At 43.9% G+C, this 23,612-nt stretch overlaps 1 protein-coding gene across 1 annotated transcript in view; it reads right to left on the bottom strand.

Moving 5' to 3' along the window:
* LOC126188706 (c-Myc-binding protein-like) overlaps nt 1-12,965 on the bottom strand; it is a 33,706-nt gene extending 20,741 nt beyond the window's left edge. The window contains exon 1 of the mRNA XM_049930314.1: nt 12,753-12,965. Within this exon, the coding sequence (XP_049786271.1) occupies nt 12,753-12,965 (213 nt within the window). The remainder of the gene's footprint in view (nt 1-12,752) is intronic.
* Between the last annotated feature and the right edge of the window lie 10,647 nt (nt 12,966-23,612).

Genomic DNA, 23,612 nt, shown 5'->3' on the forward strand with positions numbered 1-23,612 from the left:
AAGTCAATGCAGGTTGCTGTGGAAGAAGCAGTGGAAGAAAATGACGGCAGTCGTGACCTCACAGTGGCAGAAAAGGGGCCACACCTCCAACAATGGTGTTGTAACAGCAACTAGTGTTGATACTGGCAAGGTTATTGATGTTGCAATAATGTCTAAATACTGTAGGTGCACAGGCAGGCTGAAAAATGAACACAGTGATGACTGTATTGCTAATTATTATGGTAGTAGTGGTGGCATGGAGGTTGCTGGGGTGAAGAAAATTTTTCATCGCTCTTCACAGTGGTATAATGTTCGCTATGTCAAATATCTGGGAGATGGTGACTCTAAAGCATTCAAAGAAGTTTTGGAAAGCAAACCATATGGGAACAGTGTAAATATAAGCAAACTTGAATGTATAGGACATGTGCAGAAGAGAATGGGTGCCAGGCTGAGAAGGTTAAAATCAGTTATGAAAGGGAAAAAACTAGATGATGGGAAAACCTTGGATGGCAGAGGAAGATTGACTGATTCCATAATAGACCACATTCAGAACTGCTATGGCCTTGCAATCAGGCAAAATACAGGCAATCTTGAAGAAATGAGGAGAGCTATATGGGCTTTATATTTCCACACCGCATCCACGGATGAGCATCCACAACATGGTTTGTGCCCCAAAGGTGAAAACAGCTGGTGTAAATACAATAGGGGACTAACAACAGGAGAGAAATACATTCACCACCACAGTCTACCATCAGCCATCATGGCAGAAATAAAGCCCATTTTCAGAGATCTGGCTGACAGAAGTCTTCTGATGAAATGTCTTCACGGAAAATCGCAGAACCCCAACGAGTGCTTGAATAGTGTGATATGGCATCGTCTCCCAAAAACAGTGTTTGTCGGAATTAATACACTACATTTTGGTGTGTATGATGCTGTGGCAACCTTCAATCTTGGAAATATAACTAAATGCCAGGTCCTTCAAAAGTTGGGTATGTGTGTTGGTTCCCGTACGGTACGTGCTATGTTCTTTTTAGATCAGCACAGACTAAGGCTTGCTGATAATATAATCAAGACATTAGTGAAAAAAGCAAGACAGGTGCAGAGGGGTGCCAAAAGAAGACTTGAAGATGATTATGAAGACTGTGAAGGGGGTATTAGCTACGGATCAGGAATGTTTTAATCTTCTTTCTCCGTTTCCCGTAAGTTTACTTTTTACTTCATCTAGGAACATTATCTCAGGTACTGGTCAACCTAGAAGTCTGAAATTTTTATGACGTAGTGACATAGGTCCCTATTACATACTGAAACAACGATTTTTTAATTACTTGATTTACAAAAGACTTAGGGGTGATAGTCTAGTAAAAAGCGATGGAAAAAATTTACTTAAAAATAAATGTACAATATCTCTGTAAGAAAATACTTTGACAATAAACTGTTGTTTCAGTATTGTTGTAACATATGAACGCACATACAGTAAAATTTTTACCTCTCTGTCTCCAGTAGTTTGTGAGAAAATGTTCCCTATAGTAGGCATATATTAACATTGCGGGGATAGGTGATTCCGTATCCCCTTAAGTTCTGGGGGACTAATGACCTCACATGTTAAGTCCCATAGTGCTCAGAGTCATTTGAACCATTTTTGGTGTCGCTCTTTACATCACCTCAAGCATAACTTAGCACCGGCCACAGAAATGTGCAGCTCTACCATTTTAACCCATTCTTTGTAACTCCCTACGCACAGTCATCCTGATAGCTGCATTGCCAGTAGCCCTTTGTAACTCACGAGTTATTCCTTCTGGTGATTTCATGCAAAGTTTTACAAGCATACCCCACAATTCTCGACGGTCCCTGTTCGTCAGTACATGAGGTCTCCCTGGTCTTGAATTAGCTGTGGTTGTTCGTTAGTATCACAGCACCAAGAGTCGACTTGTTCAGTTTTAGAAGGGTTGTAGTGTGCCTTACTGTGGATTTCTTACTCAGGTGACACCTGAGGTGTAACCTATCAATTTGCAGATAATGATCTGTTGTTCCCACTATCTCTCTAACCTGACCAAGGGTAGTCATAACCTTGAGCAAGCATCTTGCTCTTATAGTGAGTGTTCGTCTTTGATTTTTTTCCTTTGTTGGATTTCAATTCCTCCCCAGACGGGGGGGGGGGGGGGGGGGCGGGCTGGCAGCAGATTAATATGCTGCTCTACAGCCTACAGAAAAGTTAAAAAACGTAATGAGAATATAAGCAAACAAGAAAAACAAGCGACAGAACGGTGACACTGTGGAAAACTGTAAAATAGCGGAAAGTTCTGGAATTTAAAATATAAAAACACTGCAGTGACGATGCAGATGAACATACACAAGAAGGAGACAGGCACAATTAAAAAACACGGCGACAGTCTGGTTTCTATTCGCATGAGATAAAAAACATAATGAGCGACCGTATGGTGGCAGGTTCGCAGGAGAGCTTCTGTGAAGTTTGTAAAGTAGGAGACGAGGTACAGGTGGAAGTAAAGCTGTGAAGACGGGGCGTGAGTCGTGCTTGGGTCGCTCAGTTGGTAGAGCACTTGCCTGCGAAAGGCAAAGGTCTCGAGTTCGAGTCTCAGTCTGGCACACAGTTTGAATCTGCCAGGAAGTTTCACATCAGCGCAAACTCTGCTGCAGAGCGAAAATCTCATTCTGGCAACATCCCCCAGGCTGTGACTAAGTCATGTCTCAACAATATCCTTTCTTCCAGGAATGCTAGTTCTGCAAGGTTTGCAGGAGAGCTTCTGTGAAGTTTGGAAAGTAGGAGACGAGGTACTGGCGGAAGTAAAGCTGTGAGGACGGGGCGTGAGTCGTGCTTGGGTAGCTCAGTTGGTAGCGCACTTCCCCGAAAAAGGCAAAGGTTCCGAATTCGAGTCTCGGTCCGGCACACAGTTTTAATCTGCCAGGAAGTTTCAGTATGGTGGCTGTTTGCAACACTGACAGGGGATGCACAACACTGAACACTCACTCATAACAGCACTATACAGGTGACAAGGCGTTAGATGAGGGGAGAGGGGACCCGGACCTATGAGGGGGAAAAGAGGGGAGGAGAGAGAAGAAAAAAAGGGGGAGCCGATGGAGGGTACATAGAAAAAGGGGGGGCGGACGCCAGAAGGAGTGGGAAAGGCAGGGGAGGGGAGAGCAAAAAGGCTTCGGGGGAGAGAAAGGAGGCAGAGAAGGGGAAGGTGGGGAAAAAAACAGGATGGAAAGGGGGGAGAGGGAGCCCGAGGAAAGGACAGAGGAAGGGAGGGAGAGGTGAGGATCAGAGTTGATTGCAGGGATAAATGGAGGGAGAAGGGAATATCATCCAGGAGGGGGAGTCGACGGAAGCCACCTTGGGAAAGGAGATGAAGGGTGTAGAGGTGAAGGGTAGGTGGGACACAACATTGAATCGTCTTTGACCCGCATATGTGCGAAAATTTTCTATTTCTTTTGCACATGTCACGAGAGAAAAAGTGGACGCAGCGTATATCTGCAAGGCAGGGACGATGAGCATTTGGGATTCCTGCTCTTGGAGACACCTACTGATCGAGGCAATGATTCTATGAAAGCGCTGTCTCATCTCCGAGATTCGCTGCGAACCACGGGACCTCGCCGAACACGGACAACGGTCAGGACTTCACTTGTCGAGGGAAACCCAGAGAGGGCGTACAGTGTGCAAATGAGAAAGACCAATCTGTATTGTGAATTTTGTTAAAGTCACATGATGTAGTAAAATATAAAATAGAGTGTTTGTAATGGAGGTGAAATACACGTGTCCTAAAGAAGCAGCACGTGAATTAGTAATTGCTGTTTCAGATTCCCAGCTGGTATGAACTTTGCTTCTTCGAGAAAGGCTGATGCCTCAAGATATGGCAACACGGTCAGGCAGATAATATAGATAAGTAACGACAGATAAGTAACGGCGACCAAAAAAACCTTTAGAAAGTCCACCTCTATATATCGCCTGAATAACGGCAAGCGCGTTACATTCCACATTCAACGATTAGTGCACGTTCCAAGTCACTGAGGTCCCCTGACCCGCCCATTACGCTGTTACTGCTTCTCTAGTGACAGCACGATGCACCTCCTTTTATACTGGCGGGTCCGCATCTTGTGACATCTGGTGGCCAGTTCTACATTTCATAAGGCTGTCTGATTACATTTAATCAGTTAGTCAAGTGCATGGAAAGTGCTCGACAGAAAATGGCGTAAGGCAGGAATGCCAACTTCTCCATATCGTTCAGCCTATACATCGAAAGAGCCATAACGGAAGCATAAGACACGTTCAGGAGTGGCGTTAAATATCCTGGTGAAATGATATCAATAAAATTTGCCGATGACATTTCTAACCTCACTGAAACTGAGGAACAATTACAGAATCTATAGAAAGGAATGAACATTCTACTGACTGTAGAATATGGGTTGAGAGAAAACCTGAAAAAAGCGAAAGGAATGAGAAGTAGCAGAAATGGGAATAGCGACACTGTCAACATAAAAACTGGGAATCACGTGGTAGATGAAGTCAAGGAATTCTGCTATTTTGGAAAGAAAATCATGCATGTAGCGGATTATCACAGAGAAAGAGAGGATCCCTCGTTAATAGAAGTCAACTACTATTACATATAGATCTTGATTTCAGGAAAAAATTTCTGACAATGTAGAGGTTGTCTATAAATTAGTTATATAAAAGTAATCTTAAACTGTGATAAGGGTAAAAACTTACAGAAATTTTTGATACAGTACTGCAGGCAGCATATCTTCGCCGGCCGGGGTGGCCGAGCGGTTCTAAGCGCTACAGTCTGGAACCGCGCGACCGCTACGGTCGCAGGTTCGAATCCTGCTTCGGGCATGGATATGTGTGATGTCCTTAGGTTGGTTAGGTTTAAGTAGTTCTAAGTTCTAGGGGACGGATGACCTTAGAAGTTAAGTCCCATAGTGCTCAGAGCCATTTGAACCATATCTTCAATTTTATTCCCGCCTAACACTGTTAGTTCCCGACATTACCGCTAGGTGAAATCCTCGAATGAGTTAGTAGAACAGTCATCATGGTGTCGTATGACGGTGCAGAGCGTGCGCAGTGTTGTTCATCATTTCATGAATCCAAATCCGTTACTACAGTTCAGAGACAATTCGGGTCCAAATATCGCAAGTCACCACCTCAAAGGAAAACTGTTATTAATTACTGTTACAATCGTCTCACCGAAACTAGCTGTGTATCAGGGTCGGCCGGCAGTCTCTGACGCAGCAGTTGAACAATCTTACATTCCTACACTGGGTAAATCAACGAGACGTGCTCCAAATTTCAGTTAAATACGTCTAGTGTTACGTTGTGAAAGGTATTACGAAAACGATCATCACTCAAACCTTAGAAATTGGAATTGTTGCAGGATTTAAGAGAAAGTGACAAAAAAAATGAGCTGAGTTTTATATGAGAGGCATTCAAATACACTGCACATTTCTTTCCTGAGAGCAAAAAAAATGGCTCTGAGCACTATGGGACTTAACATCTGAGGTCATCAGTCCCCTAGACTTTGAACTACTTAAACTTAACTAGCCTAAGGACATCACATACATCCATGCCTGAGGCAGGATTCGAACCTGCAACCGCAGCGGTCGCGATGTTCCAGACTGAAGCGCCTAGAACCGCTCAGCCACAACAGCCGGTTTCCTGAGAGCAGCTTGGTTTTATTCAGGATTCCAATAAATCAAATATTCCCACTTTTTTGTCTACAAAACCCCATTTTTCAGTATAATTTCCTTTCAATGCGACGGCCTTACGCGACCTTACTGCAGGGCCTGTATGCCAGCATGGTACCACTCAACTAGTCGACCTCAGAGCCAACGTCTGGCTGCATAACCTCTTCATCATCCTCGAACAGTTTCCAGCAGAGAGCCGGCCGGGGTGGCCGAGCACTACAGTCTGGAACCGCGCGACCGCCACAGTCGCAGCTTCGAATCCTGCCTCAGGCATGGATGTGTGTGATGTCCTTAGGTTAGTTAGGTTTAAGTATTTCTACGTTCTAGGGGACTGATGACCTCAGATGTTAAGTCCCATAGTGCACAGAGCCATTTGAACCATTTTTCCCAGCAGAGGGCGTCCTTCATTGGGCCAAACAGATGGAACTCTTCTATTAGGCGGCGAGGAACCCAGTGGGAACAAACCTTTGAGTACCCCAACTGGTCGACGATTATGCCAGCACTATAAAACAAAGATGTCCACTTGACCAGAGAGGTGTCTGAATGCGATCCGTCGATCATCTCGAATGACACTGCCCGTACATTCCAACATTTCAGGAATCACAGCTGTGTGGGGCCAGCTGGCACACGAGAGATTGGACAGGTTTGCGCGACTTCGTTGTTATGATGACAGACGCCTCACCAAACGACTCACCGTGCTTTTGTTGACTGCCAGTTCACCGTAGACGTTCTGCAAACGCCGACGAATATCTGTCACACTCTGGTTTTACGCCAAAAGAAACACAGTTACAGCTCCCTGCTTGGAACACACCTCCGTTACAGACGCCATTTTGAAGGCTGCATATAGCGCCGTCAACTATCGGAAATTTATCAAACTCTACGTGCTGAAGAGGGAATGCTCCACGATGTCCCACAACAAATTCTATATTTTTAACCGAAATTGGTAGAGAAAAAATGTATTACTTATTGAGAGCACCTCGTAGAAATGTTTAGCAAATGCTGACTGAAGATGATTTTCTTAATAAAACTGTGTTCAGTGACAATGCCTCGTGGGTCCTTTCTTTGTTGGCGAGTCAACTGTAGCTGTCATATCGTACTGGGACCTGCTCTAACATTATCTAATGCCTCAATTACAGCATGATATGGACACAGATTTTACTTTTCAGAAAGCTGACACGACACTCCACTCCACATTATCATCGTGAAGATGTCATGTATATTCGTAGAAGTGTGCCGCCTTCGATTGGACGTGGTGGAACAATATCCTCTCACCACGATCTTATAATTTAATCCTAGTGTACTTTTCTGTACGGGGTTACATTAAAGAGAAAGTGTCTGGTCCTTCGCTTCCGAGAAACGTCGGCGAGCAGCGACAACTCATAACACAGGCAGTTGCCACCATACATCGATACCTGCTTCGTAGAACTTTGCAGAAAACTGTTTATATATAGAATATTTGTCTTGTTACAAAAGATAACACTGAATATTTGTAAATAAAACTGGAAGGTATACTGCATTCAGTGTTATATCAAACACTTCTGTAAGTTATTTACCTTTTTCTTAATAAAAGGTTACTTTTGTATACCTAATTTATAAACAACCTGTATGTCTGGAGCTCGGTACTGTATAGTGGTGAATCGTGGGCTGTCATAAAACAGGAAAAACAGAAGAACTGAACCGTGCGATATGTGAAGTTACAGAAAGATTCGTAAAATTAAGTAAGACTGATACAAGCCGGCCTTTGTAGCCGTGTGGTCAGCGTCTCTGACTCTCACTCGGCAGACCGAGGTTCAATTTCAGGTACTACCAATGACTATTTTTTGTTGCGAGGACGAGCGCGGAGTGCAGTCAGGTATTAACTTGTAACTGGTTTTTATTAATACTTCCACTTAATTTGATTTCACTTACCAATTATTTGTATATAGGAGAGTAGTAATGTAATGGACAGATATCTAAATACAATAGAGATAGAATTTTTTGGGTGCAACACATTTAAATTTCAATTGAATATACAGGGAGGGAAAAAATTTCAACACTAAAAAATAATTACTGTAGAGTAATGTAATTTCAGATGGTTCAAATGGCTATGAGCACTATGGGACTTAACATCGGAGGTCATCAGTTCCCTAGAACGTAGAACTACTTAAACCCAACTAACCTAAGGACATCACACACATCCATGCCCGAGGCAGGATTCGAACCTGCGACCGTAGCAATCGTGCGGCTCCGGACTGAGCGCCTAGAACCGCTAGACCACCGCGGCCGGCAATGTAATTTCGGGAATACATTTGTCTAGATAACATATGTGAGTCATTAACATTGTAAGGTCGCATGTCAATAGGAGTAAAAGGCCAGATAAGCCACTGCAACGACTGGTCCCGGCGGAGGTTCGAGTCCTCCCTCGGTCATGTGTGTGTGTGTGTGTGTGTGTGTGTGTGTGTGTGTGTGCGTATGTGTGTGTGTGTGTGTGTGTGTGTGTTTGTCCTTAGGGTAATTTAGGTTAAGTAGTGTGTAAGATTAGGGACTGATGACCTTAGCAGTTAAGTCCCATAAGATTTCACACACATTTGCACACAGTCATTGCAAATGTGAAATGCTAGTACATTCATAACCGATGTAGCCGCCAGAATGTTGAATGCATGTATTCAAACGTGCATGGATTGTCTTTGTACAGGTGCCGGATGTCAGTGTACGGGATGGAGTTACATGCCTGTTGAACTTGGTCAGTCAGTACAGGGACAGTTGATGCTGTTTGTGGATGACACTAGACCGTCGACTCGTGATGTCCCATGTGTTCTCGATTGGAAACTGAGCTGGAGATCCAGCGGGCCAAGGCAACATGACGACACTCTGTACGGCATGTTGTGGGGCAACAGCGATATATGAGAGAGCATTATCCTGTTGGAAAACAACCACTGGAATATTGTTCATGAATAGCACCACAACAGCTTGAATCACCAGACTGACGTACAAATTTGCAGTCACGGTGCGTGGAATAGCCACAAGATGCTCCAGCTGTAATATGAAATCACACCCCAGACCAAATTCCAGCTACAGGTCCATTGTACTAGGGTCACTCCAAAAGAAATGCACACTATTTTTTTAATCCATCTTTTATTCTACATGTTTGAAAGTTTTACAGTGTGTAGATACATCCTTTAGGAACAATATTTTCACTTCTCCGCATAATTCCCATCCCTCTCAATTGCCTTACGCCACCTTGGAATCAGCGCCTTATACCCGCACGGTAAAATTCTGGACCAACCTGTTGGAGCCACTGTTTGGTAGCGTTCACAAGGGAGTCATCATGTTCAAACCTTGTTCCACGAAGACAGTCTTTAAGTTTCCCAAAGAGATGATAGTCACATGGAGCCAGGTCGGGACTGTAAGGCGGGTGTTTCAGTGTTGTCCATCCGAGTTTTGTGATCGCTTCCATGGTTTTTTGACTGACATGTGGCCGTGCATTGTCGTGCAACATTCATCACCTGTCACTATTCTTCCAAGAAATTCATCTCCACCATTCTCTTACTGTTCCAAAAGTTCGCTACATACGGTTTTCCGTGTTTCTTTGTGAGCCACTGTCAACATCCTGGGAACCCACCTGCCACAAACTTTTTTTAACGCCAACACTTTCAGTATTTTGCAAACACTTCCTTCCCCTATCCCAACGTAGCGTGACAATTCGTTCACTGTGATGCATCTGTCAGCAGTCACCAATTCGTTAACTCTCTGCACATTGTCTGGAGTGTGTGTAGTACGAGGCCTGCCGCAGCGAGGACAATCCTCAATATTGCCGTGCCCACTTTCATCACGTAACCTGTTTGCCCACAGACTAACTGTACTGCGATCGACAGCAGCATCTCCACACACCTTTTTCAACCTCTTGTGGATGTTTCCCACTGTCTCGTTTTCACAGCACAGGAATTCAATGACAGCACGTTGCTTCTGACGAACGTCAAGTGTAACAGCCATATTGAAGACATTCTGTGACGACGCCACGCACGGCAACAGGTTGAACTAAGTTTGAAAACAAGTGGGAAGGATGTATCTATACACTGTAAAACATTCACACATGCAGAATGAAAACAGAATTTTTACAAAAATAGTGTGCATTTCTTTTGGAGTGACCCTCGTATCTAGAACGCAGACAGGTTGGTTACAGGCGCTCAACTGGGCTCCTCCTAGCCAACACAGGCTCATCACTGACACAGAGGCAGAACCAGATTTCATCAGAAAACGAAACAGACCTCAACTCTGTCCTGTAATGAACTCACGATTGCCACAACTGAAGCAGCAGATAACGGTGGTCTGGGATCAGTGGAATGCACGCTACAGGTCTTCCGTCCTTGAAGTAACCGATTCCTAACATTTATATGTGTCTCTGTGGTGCCAACAGCTGCCCAAATGGCTGCTGCAGATTCAGTACGACGTGCCAGAGCCATAGGCCGAACACAATGGTTTTCCATCTCGATAGTGCCACCTGGCTGTCCAGAGCAGAGTTATCTTGCAACAGTACATTCACGTGACCACCGCTGTCAGCAAGCATGTACAGCTGCTACATTCGAGCCAGGTTGGTTCAAATGGCTGTGAGCACTATGCGACTTAACTTCTGAGGTCATGAGTTGCCTAGAACTTAGAACTACTTAAACCTAACTAACGTAAGGACATCACACACATCCATGCCCGAGGCAGAATTCGAACCTGTGACCGTAGCGGTCGTTCGGCTCCAGACTGTAGCGCCTAGAAGCGCACGGCCACTGCGGCCGGCTCGAGCCAAGTCTTTCTGCAACACCGCAGAAGGTACAACCAGGTTCTCGTAGCCCTATTCCACAACCTAGTTTAGAATCAGTGAGTTGTAGATAATGGCGTCTTTGCCACCTTAATAGTATTCTGGCCTAATATCAACTAACCAATTCAGTCACAAAGACAACTAACATTCACGACAGTTACAGCATGTATTTAAAGCAAAACTAATTTGCATTCTCATACTGGAGCTACTAACGCTATAGTTATGCGACTGGCGCAAAATTTAAATAGACATTATCTTTCAGATGTAGAAACAAGACTACCAACTTTTGTTTATGTCGCGCAGCTCCTTCTTGTTGCTGGGACCCGGTAATTTCCAAGAATGATTGCCTATCGAAGTCGCAGGGTCCAAACGGCACATATCGAACGTGCGATTGTAAACGATCGTGTGACTCTCGTCGCGGGCGTTATGAGTATGTTTACGGTGGTCACTACCGCAACCACAAAAGAAGAGCGTTAAAAAAATACTGGTAATGAAAAAGAAGACGACTTACCTTACCCTTCGTCGGTCTTGTCGCCATGTGAAATTGCATGCGTTGTGTACGCTACAGGGACAGTTTCCTCTTTTCCATAGCCTGGGTAAAGTCCGCCAATATCACGCAAGAATATCGGCAGAGTGTAACATGTGTTAACTTTTCCCTGCATACGCAACTTGTGGAAATAGATATATTGAAACAAGTACAGTTCGTCTCTTTGTCCTGGACGCCCTTCTCTTTTAATGGAAGACTTCAAAATTTGCAAAGCCGCTCCATATTCTGCGTGTTCACACTAGCATCATCCAAAGACACGAACTCTACAGAGGGTTCACGAACTAGTGGTCGAATCCTTCAGTTTTCAGAGTCTTGTAGGACTGAAATACAACTGTAATCACTTTAGTACCAGGCAGCATTAAGGGCCTTTTCAGACCCACTAATGTGACTTTGTCTCCGGAGAATACTCTCACAACGATACACTTCCGGGACTCTCTTTCTATTCCACCGAATACCCAAATATGATCTATTCCACTCTTTGAAGGTCGACCTCTTTGGTTCTTTCTTCTAGCTATATGAGATCCGCCCACTTCCACAACTTTACTCGCTCCACCAATTGGTGTTCTGTCGTTTTTCACTACCACATAACAGACTTCTCTGCAATACCCGAAAGAGTCACACACGGTATTAGCAGATAACTCAGTTTCCGATGCTGTTGCTTGTAATGTCTAAAAGTGGTTCAGATGGCTCTGAGCACTATGGGACTTAACTTCTGAGTTCATCAGTCCCCTAGAACTTAGAACTACTTAAACCTAACTAACCTAAGGACATCACACACATCCATGCCCGAGGTAGGATTCGAACCTGCGACCGTAGCGGTCGCGCGGTTCCAGACTGTAGCGCCTAGAACCGCTCGGCCACTTCGGCCGGCTGCAACGTGTAGTCTCGAATCCAGCAATATAGAACAATTACGCTGGTCTGGATGGATAATTTGGAAGAGTCGAACCATGTATTCTTCCTGAAACTCGTTCGTTTTCTGCACTTTCCTCAATGACATTGGAAGTTTATTTCGGCATCGAAACTCCTCTAACGAAGTTTTACACACTTCGCACCACCATAATCCATACAGCCCCTCCTTTTGTCAAACAATTTTCTACTCTGGATAAGTATGGAATTATATTTTTCCATGTGAGAGAATCCGCCTTCAGGAAGACCAGACATCACACTCACTATCGACTGAAATCGTCTGGGTTTCCCAAGCGCGGAGGAATGTAATTTAGAGCAACCAAAGGAACGACGGAAAACATAAAAAAGTAATTGATCTTAAAGCCCGCCACGAAACTCGTATGATCGATTTACAATCGCACGTTCGATATGTGTCGTTTGGACTCCGCGACTTCGATAGGCACCATTCTTGTAAATTACCGATTTCCCTGTCTTTGTATGTTCCTAGGCACATGGTCGTGTTGTTCCTTGGAAGGCTTTTTCACATTTTGAAAACCTTATTTTTCCGCAGTATGAAAAAGACTGCATCACACAGAAACTGAATGTTACCCCATTTAAAAAGTGAGTAAGAAAATATGTTAAACTTCTGTTATGAAGCTGGCTAGAAACGAAAGTCTATTAAGTGTTCCAAGCTACAACAGTGTCCCCTATGTTGAGATTGAGCACTGTTCTGAGAAAAAGGAATTGGAAGAGGAGAGGAAGTCGTGATGGACCAGGTCAAGCCAGTCAGAAGGCTGGTAACAGGGAAATAAAATGTCTAGGAAGCGAGCCACCAGTCTCAGAGGCAGGCCTCACCTTGAGGCGTTCGCGCACGCTCTCCATTTCGGCGGCTGTGGGCCGGATGTCGCCCAGCGCTTTGCGCACGTACTCCACGGGGTCTTCTGGTTTCTCGTACTCGTCGTAGAGCGAGACAAGTGCTCTCGTCACCGACATCATGACGTTGCCGCGCTCCAGGTACTGACGGAACTCCTCGCGCTTCTCGTCCACCACCTCCCGGATCGAAGCCATTGGCCACGCGCCGACCTAAAGCGCCTCCGGAACCTTTAGTTGCTAGGCAACTGCCGTCTCTGTTGATCACCGCCAAAACAATGACCCTGTTTTACGTGACACACAGTCAACTTCGATTCCACTGGTTTAGTGCCGTAATTTATCGCTTAACTGTTTGTGCTTACCTCTACAACATGTCCGCGTTTGGGAAACAAATACAGGGTAATTACGAGGGGCGTTCAATAAGTAACGCAACATGTTTCTTTCTGAAAGCTATGCACTATGCACTATGCACTCCCTCTTCAGGCCACAAGTGGCCCATCGGGAACATCCGACCGCCATGTCATCCTCAGATGAGGATGCGGACAGGAGGGGCGTGTAGTCAGCACACCGATCTCCCAGTCGTTATGATGGTTTTCTTTGACCGCAGCCGCTGCTGTTCGGTCGAGTAGCTCCTCAATTGGCATCACGAGGCTGAGTGCACCCACAAAAATGGCAACAGCGCATGATGGCCCGGATGGTCACCTACCCAAGTGCTGACCACTCCAGACAGCACTTAATTCGGTGATCTGACGGGAACCGGCGTATCGTGATCTGACGGGAACCGACGTATCCACTGCGGCAAGTCTTTCTGAAAGCAGGGTGGTTTCATTCATGATTGCAATATTCCATATAACTCCCCATTTTTTTGGCTTCAAAATCCTAATTTTCAACGACATCTCTGCTCAGTTCAACACTCCTACGCCACTTTACTGGAAGGGCCGGTATGCCCGCATGGTACCATTCTACTGGTCGATGTAGGAACCAACGTCTTGCTGCATCAGTAACCTCTCCATCATCTAAGAACTGCTTCCCACGGAGTGCGTCTTTCATTGGGCCAAACAGATGGAAGATCGAATGTGCGGGATCCCTGCTATGTGGTGGATGATAAGGAACAATCCAATGAAGTGTTTAAGCTCCTCTCGGGTGCCCAGACCTGTGAGAGGCCTTACGTTGTCCTGGAGAAGGAGAAGTTCGTTTGCACTTGTGTGGCGACGAACAAGCTGAAATCCCCTATTAATTTTCCTTAGTGTATCAAAATACACGTCAGATGTGATCACTGCACCATGAGCGAGGACATCAAACAGAGTAAACCTTTCAGAGCCACAGAAGACCGTCGCCATTACTTTACCGGCTGATGGTGCATCTTTAACGTTTTTTTTTTTTTTTTTGGAGGAGACGTGATGTGGCGCCACCCCATGGGTTGCCGTTTTGTTCCCGGTTCTTAGCGAAGGATCCGTGTGTCATCGCCTGTGACGATATTCGACAAAAAATTGTGACGAACACCCTTGTAACGTGCAAGTAATTCCGCACAGATGTTGTACTTTATGGTCTTCTATTAGGCGGCGATAAACGCAACGGCCACACACCATTGAGTACCCCAGATGGAGGACGAGTGTGTCATCGCTACAACAGAGACACCCAGTCGAACAGCGAGATGTTTGATTGTAATCCGCCAGTCACATCAAATGAGAGTGACCGCAACGTTCCAACGTTGTAGGAGTCACAACTGTTTGCCGCTGGCAGGCACGCGGGAGCTCGGATAGGGTTGCGCAGCCTTGTTGCGATGACAGATTCAAATGGTTCAAATGGCTCTGAGCACTATGGGACTTAACATCTATGGTCATCAGTCCCCTAGAACTTAGAACTACTTAAACATATCTAACCTAAGGACAGCACACAACACCCAGTCATCACGAAGCAGAGAAAATCCCTGACCCCGCCGGGAATCGAACCCGGGAACCCGGGCGTGGGAAGCGAGAACGCTACCGCACGACCACGCGCTGCGGACGCGATGACAGACGCCTCGTCTATTGGTACGTAAGAAAAGCACTGACAAAAAGCATTAGCGCGACCGGTGTAAGCGTCAGCAAAAGATTTATTTTACTATGACGGAAGGCGGTAACAAATGAGAGAAACCTCATTCAATTTTTTTGTCAATTAATAGAGAGATTCTGTCTTTAGTTCTCGTGGAGAGAAGACGTTTTTTTCCTTGTGAATCAAAATGTTGTCTGAATAATAATCCTATGAAAATATTAAGTCTAAAAATTCCCTTTTTGTGCAAAACCACGAAAGTTTTCTTTTCTTCCGCGCACCAGTGTCAGGTCCACAAGCGGTCTGCATCGGAAAAAGAAACCCGATTAAGAACTGTTATACACACGGTCAACAGATAAATACTTATGGCGGAAGGAGATGAATATAACCAAGGACAACACGTAAGTTCACGACACCACAGGCCCACAATTTACGGGATATGTGAATTAAACGCGATAACAATTTATTCCCTGCAAAAGCTCATTAAAAACCAAATATGTCAATAGTATACAATCAATTTGTTTAATTATATATATATATATATATATATATATATATATATATATATATATATATATATATAAAAATCTGCACACTCGCCCGACGACTCACCGTGCTTTTGTTCACTGCCAGGTCTTCGTAGACATTCTGCAAGCACGTATAAATGTCAGCGATGCTATGAATTTCCTCCAAAAGAAATTCAATGACAGTTCTCTGCTTGGAACTTAACCTCTGTTATAGAGGGTATTTTGAAGACTACGTATAGAGCCACAATCTATCTGAACTTCATGAGATTATGGGAGCCACAATGTCTCACAACGAATTCTGCGTTGTTTCAATCTATAGTGGCCGAGAAAAAGATGTGTTGCATTGCTTGTTGAACACCCCTCGTATAAAGTCAATGGAACAGTTTAAAAACTGGTATAGGTACACGGTTAAATATGACATAAAGCGAAAGACAAACGCTCAGGTTTTCTTTAACATGGTGCCGGCAAGTTAGGTACTCGCCTGCAGGGACGTCGCCGACCACAGTAGCGGCCGCTGCCCTGATGCTACTAGAGTGCCGCTACTCCAGCGGCCTCCAGACTTGACGCCTTGCGGTTTTTTTGCTTTTTTTATTTCTTGTGGGGCTACATCAAGGATGGCATTTATGTTCCACCTCTACTGCGAACCTTGAAGACTTTCGACATCTCATCAAGGCAGCAGTTCTTATCACCACACCTGATATGCTGGGTCGAATGTGCGCAGAACTGGACTACCGATGAGATGTGTGCCGTGTGATGAAGGGTGGGCACACATAACCCTTTTACACGCTGTAAAAGAAAATTTGAGAGCCTGTCTTTCATATTCTGTGCCATTTGATACGTCATTCTTGATCATTTATCTGTAACAATTTTCTAAAAGTCTTTTATGACCTTTTTAAGTGTCGTGTAGTTGTTTTATTGTGATCCCTGCTTTGAAGCTGACAAAGAACATTGTTGACTGTATTGCATTGTTTTGTTTCAGTATTGCGTTGTTCTAGTTGTGCCTTGGCTGATGTGATCTGACTCAGTAAACAGTGTTTAGGGGGGATTAGAGATGTGTCTGAAGCTGCACCAGCGTCCACAGACAGGACAAACAATGACAAGGACAGTGAGTTGTTTTAGAGGTCGCTTTGGCAAAGTCTCAGACCGTAAAGCAGGCCTGCGTGATTGTGAGTAACGTACTTTTTTCAGGCAGTGTGAAATATATACAGCGTAGTGGACGTAAGAAAAAGGGAATCAGTTGAGCATTCACCAATGAAATACACTGAATCCAAAGTACAGTGCATGATCACACACAAAAAAAAGATTTCAGAATGAATGGATTTAGACAGATGTTTTGAATGAGTTATCCAACAACGAGGTGGAGCAGTGAGTTGCACGATTTCCATTTGCCATGTCTCGCTCAAGAGTGCTGTTTTCCGACTAATGTGCAATACGCCGCAGTTCACACAGGAGGAATGTCGTTTTCTTGTCTAAGAACCATCCCGATGGTGTGCAAGAGTTGGAAAGTAATGCTGCTCATGTTACGGTAGGAACCAAGATCTCATCGCGATGCTGGTTAGGACCACAGTTTTTTGAGGGGTGCGTAGGTGGAAATTCTCGTTTGGGCACTATGCAAACCTGGTTGATACCTCAGCTTTTGAGCTGAGGGAATCATGGACCAAGTGTGTAAGTACAGCAGGACGGAGTTGCTGCACACTTTGCTACTCAGGCACGTGAGTTCCTTCATGAACAATTTCGAGGCAGCTGGACAGGACGTGGTTCAGCAAAACCTCCAGCCTATCTGAAATCTCCATCAAACAAGACAGGGCTTTACCACGTCAGACATGTTACGTTAACAACACGTCAAGGAGGATATGAAGTCACATACATCCCCGAACACGGTACGATGGTGCACATACAGATCCACTGGATACATAGTGCATACATGAGGGACATTACGTAAGTACTGCAACACGTTTTTTTTCTGATAGTTGGGTGCTTTTATTCAGGATTTCAGTACACCATATTTTTCCTACTCTTTTAGCTACAAAAGCCTATTTTTCAACATAATCCCCGTTGGATGCGACGGTCTTACGCCACAGTACTGGGAGGGCCCGTATGCTCTCATGGTACCACTCCACTGCTCGATGTCGGAACCCACGTCTTGCTCCGCATTAACCACGTTCTGCTTCTTACCGAGGAGTGCTTCCTTCATTGGGCCAAACAGGTGGAAGTTAGAATGTGCGAGATGTGGACTGTGAGGTGGATGAGGATTTGCAGAACCTGTTTGCGATGTGACAGACGCCTCGCCCAACGACTCACCGTGCATTTGATCACTGGCAGGTCTCTGTGGACATTCTACAAGCACCTCTGAATATCTGCGATACGCTGGTTTTCCGCTAAAAGAAACTAAATGACAGATCTCTGCATGGAAGGCACATCCGTTACAGACGCCATTTTGAAGGCTATGTACAGCTCCGCTACCTATCAGAACTTCATGAAATTACAGGGGCTGAAGCGGGAATATTCTTCTACGTCCCACAACAAATTCCAAATATTTTCAACGGAAATTGGCCGAGAAAAAATGTGTCGCATTTCTTACTGAGCGCTTCAAGTATGTACCGGGTGGTTATAATTGAAGTGCCGCTACTGAGAGGTGCAGAGTATGCTTTAATTACAATAAAGCAGCAAAACGTGGCAGGTATTCTAATTCGTTCTTGTGGAAACGATTTACGCTGGAAATAATTAGACGGCCGCGGTGGTCTAGCGGTTCTGGCGCTGCAGTCCGGAACCGCGGGACTGCTACGGTCGCAGGTTCGAATCCTGCCTCGGGCATGGGTGTGTGTAATGTCCTTAGGTTAGTTAGGTTTAAGTAGTTCTACGTTCTAGGGGACTTATGGCCTAAGATGTTGAGTCCCATAGTGCTCAGAGCCATTTGAACCATTTTTTGGAAATAATTAGTTCCAATTTTGGCCACAAGATACAAATCTGGCGCTGTGAATGCAAGAGAGATGTATAGTAATGTTTCCGTATCTTATGGATCAGGCACGGGGTGTGAACAGAAAAGATAAAGCAAGTGAGAAAGGCTTCAAGTTGATTTTACTGTTAACTGTTGCTTACACAATTTGTTCAATATGAGCACCAGATACGTCGACGAGATGCTCTACAGGACCAGATTTGCATCTGGTTGCCAAAATTGGAACTAATATTTTCCAGCGTTAATCGGTTCCGCATTAATGCATTGGCATTTCTACCAAGTTCTGTCCGCAGCTCGTGGTCTCGCGGTCGCGTTCACCCGGCGGGGTCAGGGATTTTCACCTGCCTCGAGATGACTGGGTGTTTGTGTTGTCCTCATCATTTCATCATCATTCATGAAAGTGGCAAGATTGGACTGAGCAAAGGTTGGGAATTTGTACGGGCGCCGATAATCGCGCAGTTGAGCGCCCCACGAACCAAATATCATCATCTACCAAGTTTTGCGACAGTTATAGCCCACACTGGACATCCCAAAGTAACTGCACTTTCATTATGACCACCCGGTATCTACTCCAATATTCAGTCTGCGAAACACAATCTGAACAAAGGTATCCGGACACCCCCGTGTAACATGTAATTGGCACCTAGAAATCATGAGAAGCGAACCAGTCAGTTACAAGAAGACGCGAGCATTGCGCTGCCGGTAGAATGGCTCGGTCAGGAGAACTCATGATTTCGAACACGGACTAGTCAATGGTTGTCATCTGAGTAACAAGTGCACCAGTGACATTTCAACCATTCTAAAGCACCCCAAGTCACCTGTGGGTGATATGATCGTCAAGTGGAGACGCGAGTCATATACCACAGCTAAACGACGGCCAGCTAGAACTCATGTACATACGAAGAGGGGCCGCCTAGCACTGAGGCATGTGGTTGTATAAAATCGCATCAAATCAGCGGAAGGAGTCACTTGTGAGTTCCAAAGTGCTACCAATAGTGCAGATACCACACAGATTGTGCGTAGAGAGTCGCATACTGCTTTGACGTAGAGGTACGAGGAGTAGTAAGACACATTGCACATGTTACTAAATCAAACGTTCTGGGTAACCTGTCTGTCATACATAATATTTGCTGCCGCTATATTATCCCAACTACTAATTCCTTCAGTGCAACATTAAATACTCCTAGATGTCTTGTTACATTTAGTATACGTTCGCTAACTTGTACTTTCTTGTGATAAAGATCTCCCGTGGACCTTACAATATATCCCATACTCCGACTGGTAAATTACGTGGTGGCATGATAGTTAACCTAATAAGATCGGGAAAAAGGCGTCGTTTCCGAAGTAAACCTAATAGTCTTGGTGAGCGTGTAAAACTTACTTCTAACATGACAGTACTTCTTCACTGGTAGGATGATTAGGAATATAATTACTAATCCAGATCCCTACAAATATAAATACGGTTTCAAATGCTAACAAAAATAGTTTATCAAAGAAATTGAATAAGCGTAATACGACCTCCGGTTTTTTACGGATGAACTTCATATTTTAACCAAGTGGTTATTACATCATAAATCATGTAACATGAGGACATGCGTATATTACGCGCGTGTATCATACAAAAGCTTCCTGCCTGTAGTAGAATTATAAGTCTACACAAAGTAAATCGCTTCGACTTGCAGTTTAGAAGAACACATGTACTTAAGCAACTGCACAGTTATCGCTGGAGTTCTCACACACGACACTGTAATTGTTTCACAACACATTAAGACTTATCTTTAAAGATTGCACTGATCTAAACTGAAAACAGATTTAAATATTATCTTGCATCAATTTTCGTCCACAAACGCTGACAAAAGATATAACCGCCGTAATGCTGCACACCAAGCCGACGCCGGCGAGTACGGTATAACCACACGATATGGAAAACATAAATAATTTCTTTCCTTAAATCTGTCAGAAGCAATTTTTTAATCGTTCAGTTTTTCTCAAAATGCGCGTAGTTATTCAAATAGTCTTCACGCCGAAGATCTATTGTTGTTTCTTGAACAATCTTTCAGTGACTACAGTTGCAGAGGATCGACACATGCTACAGGATGTGGCAGTTGACGTTCAACGTAATAAAATTTGATGTATTGAGCATAAACAGGCAGAAAGAACAATTACTGAATGATTATACGATTACAGAACGAGCACTGGAAGCACTCACGCTAGAGTTGCACTCTACCAAAATTACGGTTCGTTAGTTTTTGCTACACCACATAAATGACGTAGTAAATGGTAGAATTAACGGTAGTACAGAGAGCATTGGTAGTGAAAGTAAAGCAAATGAATATGTAAGAGAGAAACTAGCAGCCGACCACTTCTCTTCGTTTTTTTTTAGTTATTTGGTTGTTTGTTTTGAACGTAATTAGAATCTCACATCACTGTCTATTTTATGAACGTACACAATTTAAATTGCATTTTATAAGTAACAAAAATGTATACATTGCTGTTATTTGCAACTCAATAAAACGTTCTTCGTCGTGCTCAGAGGCCAGAGTTTCCTGTTATTATTGATAAAATAAAGTAAAGCTGTTTATGAATAACACAGACATGTTCTACAAAGTTGACAAAGTGTTGAAGAGATGGTTGATATATTTTTGTTTTGTGATTTCTTTTATTTTGCCTTTTTGTTGAAAAAACTGCGTTTTCTATCGCTATATGATACATTTGTACTGTTTTCTTTATTTTTACTACAGCTTCCATCAGTTTCACGTTTCAAATCAACTATTTACGAATAAAACTTGAATTAAATATTGACAGTTTTTATTTTGGTACAAATTCTGTTCACTTTGATGTAGCAGACAGGAGGATAACTATACAGAACGAGAATGTCCCGTAGGTTACGCGGTCCTTTATATAGCCTCACACTGTTTCTACGTAGTAAGAAAGCTATCTTTGTGAGGAAACGTCCGATAGTTACGCAACACGCCTAATGAACAGGTAACGCAGGTAGCATCTTAACTGACCAAAGCTGCTAGCAAAACTGCCGCAGTCTATGCATAGTTTTAGAAGTCTACAGTAGCCTACAGTGGTTTTACAGCTCTAAGCCACAATCGTTTAATATTTAAGAGAATGCGTGCATAGCGATTTGAAGTGGAACCAAGCCATAAAACCAATCGCGGGCGAACTTTAAGGAAGTGTAGCACACCCACAAAGGAGTTAGTTAACAAGAATCGCGTTCCATCAATATTATAAATTTGCTCGTCAGTCTGGGATCCGTCTCAGACAGGACTCATGGAGGAAATACAGAAGATTCAAAGAACAGCGCATTTCTTTACAGGGTCACGAAGTAAGCGGGAAAGCATCCCACTGATTCTCATCGAACTCCAGTGGCCAGCTTTACCGTGTGATTTAGGATTAACATTCTACGAGCATAAATTCCTAGAAGAGTCAAACAAGAAAATGAAGATATACTTGAATTTAGCAATTTAGATTTAGCAACAATCGTCCTTCCCACGGGTCATTCACGATTGTAACAGAAAAGGGGAAGTGGCAGTAGTACACAGTATAGCCTCTGACACGCACCATAAAGTGGCTTGCGAAATATAGATGTAGATGCATTTGAAGTGATTTAAGAAAACTGCACGCCAAAGATGCTTTCTTCATGCATCAGTTACATCAGTATCCTCATTCACTAATTGAATACAATCAGGATATAGGAACAGGATCTTATCCTTGGAACTATGTAGTAGGAAAAATTTTAAGATTACTACAAACTACTGCTACAGAAGTAACTGTATCTTTTTAAAAAATCATTCACGGAGACTACCATACAAATTAACTGTTGTTCTTGCACAGACAGTTCAGAAATGGCTCTGAGCACTATGGGGCTTAACTTCTGAGGTCATCAGTCCCCTATAACTTAGAACTACTTAAACCTAACTAACCTAAGGACATCACACACATCCATGCCTGAGGCAGTATTCGAACCTGCGACTGTAGTGCCTAGAGCCGCTCGGCCACCTCGGCCGGCGCACAGACAGTGTCGAAGTGTCGACGTGGATGATTTTTAAGCTTCTTACGCACACTAGGTTGTGCATTTAGACGCAATGAGCCGCTTCCTGCACAAGTCTAGTTTATTGTAGCTGAACTGCTTTCTGTCGGCGTGTTGTAGAGCCACTCAGATCAGTCAGATACGAAGTGCTTCCTGTAGCAGAAATACAGTGAAACCTCACTAATTTGGAGTAACTGGTGCAAGTCTCAGTTTGAATTACTGAAAGTCTGAATTAGAGAAAACGTTACCCAAAATATTTATTTGTTCCTCTGATTAGGAATATAAATGTTGTGCAGGACAAAAATATTCAATAGTTACTTTGTTCTAGGAGGAGACTGCGTAGATACCGTAACACATAAAATATTAGTCCACTTTATAATAACATAAATAAGAAGAATTATTTAGCTTTGTATAGTCCATTTCTACATCTGTATCTACATCTACATAGATACTCTGCAAGCCATCGTACGGTGGGTGGCGGATGGTATCCTGTACCACTACTTGCCATGTCCCTCACTGTTCCACAAATAGAGAGAGGAAGAAACGACTGGCTATATGCCTGCGTATGAGTACTAATTTTTCGTACCTTATCTTCGTCATCCTTACGCATAGTGTTTGTTGACGGTTGTAGAACCCTTCGCCTGTCAACTTCAAATGCCGGTCCTCTAAATTTTCTGAGTAGTTTTTCTCGAAAAGAACGCTGCCTTCCCTCCAGCGATTCCCATTTGAGTTCGCGTAGAATCTCCGTAACACTTGCATGTTGATCATACCAACAGGTATCAAATCTAACAGCCCGCCTCTGAATTGTTTCGATCTCTTCCTTCAACCCGACGTGATATGGATCCCAAAACTAGAGCAGTACTCAATAATAAGTCGCACCAGCGTCCTTCATGCGGTCACCTTTACAGGTGAACCACACTTCCCTAAAATTCTCCCAATAAACCGAAGTCGACCATTCGCCATCATTACCACAATTCTGACTTCCTAGTTCCACCTCACATCGCTTTGAAAATCTCTACAGGAATGTTACGATTATTTACAACTGACTCTGAACGTTAACGTATCACTTGATACAGACACTTTACAAGTCTCTCACTCAGAGTACATTTAAAATAACTCTCACGTAGAGTTCTGCCAAACACATTGATCATACAACTGACCTGCAAGATGATGATGTGGTCGTGTTACTCGATGATCGGGTCATGTGGTCGGGCCGGCCAGTGTGGCCGCGCGGTTCTAGGCGCGTCAGTCTGGAACCGCGCGACCGCTACGGTCGCAGGTTCGAATCCTGC

Source organism: Schistocerca cancellata, chromosome 5 (genome assembly GCF_023864275.1).
Source record: "Schistocerca cancellata isolate TAMUIC-IGC-003103 chromosome 5, iqSchCanc2.1, whole genome shotgun sequence".
In the NCBI taxonomy this organism is placed as follows: Eukaryota; Metazoa; Arthropoda; class Insecta; order Orthoptera; family Acrididae; genus Schistocerca; species Schistocerca cancellata.